This window comes from Stegodyphus dumicola, chromosome 6, assembly GCF_044657685.1.
Source record: "Stegodyphus dumicola isolate Sdum_Otavi_A_Nest chromosome 6, ASM4465768v1".
In the NCBI taxonomy this organism is placed as follows: domain Eukaryota; kingdom Metazoa; phylum Arthropoda; class Arachnida; order Araneae; family Eresidae; genus Stegodyphus; species Stegodyphus dumicola.
Window position 1 is genome coordinate 59,030,041 of NC_140773.1, and position 6,677 is coordinate 59,036,717.

Consider the following 6,677-nt stretch of genomic DNA (forward strand, 5'->3'; position numbering starts at 1 on the left):
CAGCATAGTCCTAATGGCAGTGGCAGATGCTAGTTAAACTTTCCTTTATGTTGGATTCAGGCAACTATGGACGCATCAGTGATGGTGGAATTTTCAGTAACTGTTCACTAGGTAAAGCTTTGGTTAGTGAAACTTTGTTTTCATTGCCAAATCCAACACCATTATTAAATAGTGATCGAGTTTTGCCTTTTGTATTTGTTGGAGATGAGGCTTTTCCACTCAGGAAAAATATTTTACGCCCTTATCCTGGCAAATTTCTGTCGAATGAAAGAAAAATTTTTAATTACAGACTTTCTCGAGCAAGGAGGTGCGTTGAAAATGCTTTCGGGATATTGGTGTCTAGGTGGAGAGTAATTCGTACTGAAATTGCCCTGAACCCAGAGCATGCTAATAAAGTAGTTTTGGCATGCTGTTGCCTTCATAATTACTTAATGAAAAATGAGTTGGGAAAGGCAGCTAAGAAATACTGTCTAGTGAACTTTGCTGATTCTCTTCTTTCAAATGCCACCATTAAAGAAGGTATGTGGAGAACAGAAGAATTTACATGGCAACCTCTTGGCCGTCTAGGGGCCAATAATTCATCCCGTGCTGCATCTGCAGTTCGAGATAATTTTTGTGAATATTTTTCTGCAGAAGGAGCAGTACCATGGCAAGAAAGGAGAGCATTTCTTGTGTAAATTTATTTTTTGAAAATATTTATGAAATATGTAAATAAAACAATAAAACAACTGATTAGTGTTACGTACAAATAATTTCATTTATTTCTTGCCATAATTTGTAAAAATTGTATTTTCGTTTCCAATTTTTTTCATCATTCATTTTTTTCAAATCACTATGGAGACTCAATAAAAATAGTTTATCATCATCGTCATCATCATTTTCACATCGATGGTGATTTTTTAAATATTTATTTGTTTCATCAATAACAGAAAGCAATGAACTTTCAATTGTTTCTTTCTTTTTTCTTTTCTTCCCTCTAGGAGTATTTTCATCATTATTATTTGAATTAGTGTTGTCTGATTCACATGAGGGCATAACGTGAATAACAGATGGCTCCACATATTCAGGTTCTGTCGGATATTCAATATTATTTGAAGACTCGGAGACAACAGATTCTACTGTGAAATTAAGCTCCCCGAATTCTTTGTTTCCTTGAAAGTTTGTCTGTGTCCTGTTTAGAAAGAAAACAAGGAAAAAAAAATCAAATGCATATGAAAAATATTTTTAATACATTAATGATTATTTTGTGATACAAAGTAATTAGGTAGTGAAATAAGCAAATTTAGAATCTTATTTGTTACTGCATTAAATAGCTTATTTTTTAATTTTTATTACTTATGAACTGCAGACAATTTAAATAGATCTTAAAATTTAGCATGAAAAATAATGTGAACTAAGAGTCTTCTTGCTTCAGTGTGATTACCTGAAACTAAAAACTTTTTTTTTGTTAATTTGAATTATAACATCCCATTGGATTCTTTTCTTACATAATCTTTTGTGTTTATTAATATTTGCAAGAATAATTTCTAAAAAAATACAGTTTGTTACATCCAGTTGTATGGGGTAATTCCTAGTCATTACGTTCTTGGAGCAGTGCTGGATCACATTTTGTTTTTAATTCAAATAATATTTTATCAAATAGGGGGAGGGGTGAAATCATCATCACTCTTTAAATCTTTTGTACTGCAATATACAACCGAATTGTCATATTTACTCGCTAATAATTTTATCGTACAAATATGGAGAAGGCAAAATGACATGAATAATTTATTTTCCGAAGTATGGTGCAAAATAAATAAGGTGTATTAGATACATTTAATTAAATTACATACATTACTGCAATAATTTATTATATGCATTAAATCTGTCATTGTATTAACAAGGGCTGAAATTTAAAATATTCTTAATTTATCCACAAAATATACGGATAAAAAAAAGGCAGCACTAAACAATCTCATGAAATAACAAAGCTCAGAAAATACAACAACGTGAATCATGAACTTGAACAAAGAGTGAATCGTCTATTGAACTTGAACAAAGAGTGAATCGATTGTGAACTTGAACAAAGAGTGAATTGTCTGCTTTTTTACCTCGATGCAGATTAGAAGGAAAAAAACTTATCTTTTTTCTTAAACTTTTTATGTCAATAATTTGGTATTTCCATTATGACTCATTATTATTCATTTATTATGACGTCATTATTCGGTAAGTATTTTTTCTTCGATATTTCGTACTCAATGTTGCGGTTTACGAAACCAAGAAACTCAGAATATAAACTGAATGCTTATATTCTGAGAGGCAACGCAGATTTCAGGAGTTGGCGGATTTTCGGTATTTGACTGTATTTGTAGACATTAAGACGAAAAAATGGAACAGATTATTGGACGTGGAATCGCTTCTCAGATAAAAATTAACAACCAGGGAACAAAATTATGACAATCTGTCATCTCAGCACAAACAGTTTCATCCTTCTCATTAATCCAAATAAATGTTATTTATAATGTAACATTTATTTATATTAATGCCATAGAAAATCAAATTTATAGTAGTGAAGATCAGCGGGATTATGAGTTAAATAACATGAATGTAAATATTACTATTGGAAGCTGCAATTTAACAGTTGTGATGACAGTAGTGTTTTTGACAGTAACAATAATGTAGTATGCCCTAAACAGAGATGACTTTAAATGACTTATAAAGAGTATAGTAATTATAAAGTATATAGTATATATAGTAATTATAAAGAAATCAATATTTTAGATGAAAAAGAAGAATCTCTTGCCTTCATTGAAGAAATTTTGAATATGCATACAAAGCCTTTACGTAATAAATGAAAATATTGAGCCACTGATAACTCTTATTTCTTTTCAAAGAAACACAATCACAAGAGAATTTTATCAAATTTTTTGTATCTTACAGTTTAAGACAAATTTTATGTAATCTTGGCTTACACATTTCACATTCTATAAATAAAAAAAGATCACTATACTTTGGGGACTGTTTTGAAAAATTTCATGCCATGAAAAATTTTAACAGTTAATTCAGTAATAAAGTATTACAACTTAATTTTTTAATTCAGTTTCATATATATTTTTGTATTTATTTTCATTATGAATTAATGTAATAATTTAAGCACAACTCCCTGATCTGATGGTATATATTATGATAATTAATCCCAGGCTTTATGTGTTAAGTGCAAAGTAACTTCATAAAATTAAAGCAGGTATGCATAATCTCAAACACTAACTTCTGAACATCAAAATGGTCAGTAACACATCAGTTTTGAGCTGTGTGAGTACAGAAATATGGGCATCAACTATAGAGGGGTAAACTATAAAAAGAAATTGGCCACAAAAAGAAAAAAATATATGTACAGACGAGTCTTCATCAAAATATTTAGAAACTCAGCTTTCAAAGGAAAGAGCAAGTGCATTGTTTATATTATGCATATGCTGTACTTTGTTAATAAGTTTAAATTGCAAAAATATTGGCCTATTTTTAATTGGAAAGATTAAAAAAGTACAGAACAGCAAAGTTTCTACAACATTTTTTAAGGGTAAGAACTTCAGTTGGCCCAAACACGTTAGAAAAAAACTATAATGTGTAATACAGTTTTATTATAACACATTTACAAGGTGTTAAACCATTCATAACGAGTGATAAGGCAATAAATGTTAAAACAAAAATTGTGTAGGAGAAGTTTTTGTTTTCCAGAGCGTAAATATTTGGATAGAATTTGAGTTATGGCAAAGCATATAAGGTCTATCTGCCTAAGGGGAGGAATTTCTTAAGTAAATTGGTTTATATCCACATATGTGACTATCTAACATACTTAATAAATTTATATCAATAAAGTTACAATTTTTGATTGCTAGTCAACCTAGGATAACTCCAAATAATCCATTTATGCTTTATAATGTTACAGACTACTAACAAGTAAGACTGTATTTTGTTAATATGAAAATTTATCATTTTATATTTAACATAACTAAATAATTTGGTTCTGAATATTTACCTTCGATGGCGGATACATGGATCCAAAAATGACATTTGGGGCATCAGATGCCATTGCTGCTCTGCAGACTCTGCACTAGCTCCACTTTTGCATTTTGTTTTTCTTCGGCTATATTGCTTACGCAGATTCTGCCACCGGTAAGTAACCTCTTCAACTGTGAAATTAAAAAAAATATAGCCGAAATTTTAATTCAACCACTGTAATTAATTACTGTTTAATTATTAACCCTTTAACTGCTTAAGACGTGTTTAAATGTTTTTGGAATTTCTTTAAAAATGCTTAAGACGTCTTTACACGAATTTCAAATCGCACGAAAAATGCCTAAGACGTGTATACACGAAGCCCGAATTTCGCGAAGATTGCTTAAGACGTGTTTAGACGACACGATCTGGTCTTCCTTTCCCCTACCTTTTTGCAGGCGGCTGTCAGTTGACACAAAGGTCTTAATAGGGTGTGAAGTCTCTTTGAAAAGAGCGCTTTAGGTGTGTGTGTATTTAATTATGGCAAAGCACACTAGGGCTATCTGCCTAAGGGGAGGGATGCCTTTCGTGGAGGACTTTCTAAGGGAAACTGGCTCGTATACACGTTACACATGGGGAAAACCACGAAAACGCCCATGCAGCCAGCCCGTTCGCGGGATTCGAAACTCGGACCGAACTACCAGTGTTCAGCGTCTTTACCGCTCGGCCGCTGGTGGGCCAAAAAGAGCACTATAGGAAAAAGTCCTTAAGAATGAAGTATTTTTTTCAGACAGCAGGTATGTATTATCTGTGTGCCGACTAAAAGTTTGCGAAAAAAGATAAATCGTTTTACAACTGTTTGCCTTGTGGTACTTTATACAAATGAAAGTCAAACAGGATCCGACGTTGTTATAGTACATGAATTTTAGTAGAAACAAGAAAAAATAAGAATTGTAACGGAGGACGCCTTTATGCCTATATGTTATAGAATCAAATATTTTATTTTTGTATTGAAAAATGATTACAATTTCCGATTCGTCAGGAAAAATATAAAATGTTGCAACCAGCTTTCTTGTTTGCCTTCGTATTTCAAATACGCGTTATTATAATGTGCATACCAGTTTTAGCGAATGTTTGTTGCGCATGTTTAATGTGAATATGAGACAATTTTAGTTAGCTTTCCATGATGACGTGCCTTGACTACGAGTACTCGCTCGGGCTGTGTTTGGTTTGGCTTGTTAGGTTATTAAGCACGTGAAGGCGATCTGTCTAAGGGGGGGGGTATGCTTTCGTGACAGATTTTCTAAGGGAAACAATCTCGCACTACAAAAAGTTAAAACCATAAAAACGCCCATGCAATCAGCTTGTTCACGGGGGTTTGAATGCAGGTCAAACTACCAGTATGTTAAGACAAGCGATTCCAAGAATGTTTAATTATTTTATTTAGTTTGTCATAAGCTAAATAAAATAATTAAACATTCTTGAAATCTCTTCACATTACTGAAATGGCAATAACTTCGAATTATACTACGCTACCACTTTTCCTCTAATATGAAATTTTGAACTTTTCCGTTATCGGACAGCCCACCAGCGACTGAGCGGAGTCTAACGGAACAACTGGTGGTTCTGTCCGGTGTTCGAATCCCGGCAAACGAGCTGGTTGCCAGGATGATATTCTTAGTTTTCCATATGTGTAACATGTATGCAAGCCAATTTCCGTTAGGCAGTCCTCGAACGAAGGCATCCTTCACCTTAGGCACATAACCATCGAGTACTTTAGCCATAATCAAATAAATCTTTATTCATAACATGCTTGAAATATTTTTATGTTGAGAAGTTCATGCGCCAAAGTTGGCCCCCGTTGAATGAAATATGTTGTATATTTTTCTTTGTTTTTTATAACAACAATGTTCTTTTTTTTTCAGAATCTGAATTAACAATAAAATTCTTTTAATAATATGTGATTCTATTTTGTTTTTTGTTTAATGAAAAATTAATTTAAGCGACAAATCTCTTACATTTAGAAAAATTTTCAATTTTCGAAACGAGTTGCTGTCAAAAGCGCATCTTCTCGTTGCTACATAGTATATTTATTTAAAGCAAACTGCTTGGCGCGTGTGCTTTTATATTTGAAAAGATTCAGAGAATTTTCAACAGAGAAATAAAGTTATTAATTTTACTGAATTTTGTGGATTCTTTGTGTTTTGAGGTAAAAGTCAAACCATCAGATATGTGACAACCTTAAAATAAGGGTATATATAATCAGGATTTTGCGGCCAGACATTCCAATCGAAATACATTACAAAAAATTATCTATGTAGAATTAATGTATATTCCGTTTAGTATTTTAATTTATCAGTGTTATTACACATCAGTTTATCAGTGCAAGTAATATCGAGTTTTAGTTGTGTTCGATATAAGAATTTTATTTGGTTTATATAAATCCGATTCGTTTAATAATATTATATTTATTAAATACTATTTATTAGGTTTTCAAATCTGTCAAACCCAATCAATGGCCTCCTGGCTAAAACATCTGATTATTGCTATTTTGACTCGTATTCGAACCCAAACAAACGAACTGGTTGAATTTTGTGATTTTCCCTATGTGTAACACGAACATGAGTACGTTTTACTTAGAAAGTCGTCCATGGAGACATTCATTGCCTTCGGCTGATAGATCTCGTTTCCTTTGCCATACA

General features: G+C 32.1%; 1 protein-coding gene across 1 annotated transcript; it reads right to left on the reverse strand.

The window, feature by feature from the left end:
• Window positions 1-738: 738 nt before the first annotated feature.
• LOC146996752 (uncharacterized) lies at window positions 739-5,152 on the reverse strand. Its single transcript, XM_085819656.1, has 2 exons — window positions 4,016-5,152; window positions 739-1,171 (listed from the first exon to the last, which is right to left on the reverse strand). The coding sequence occupies exons 1-2, from the start codon at window positions 4,057-4,059 to the stop codon at window positions 739-741; spliced, it is 477 nt and encodes a 158-aa protein (XP_085675782.1). The 5' UTR covers window positions 4,060-5,152.
• Between the last annotated feature and the right edge of the window lie 1,525 nt (window positions 5,153-6,677).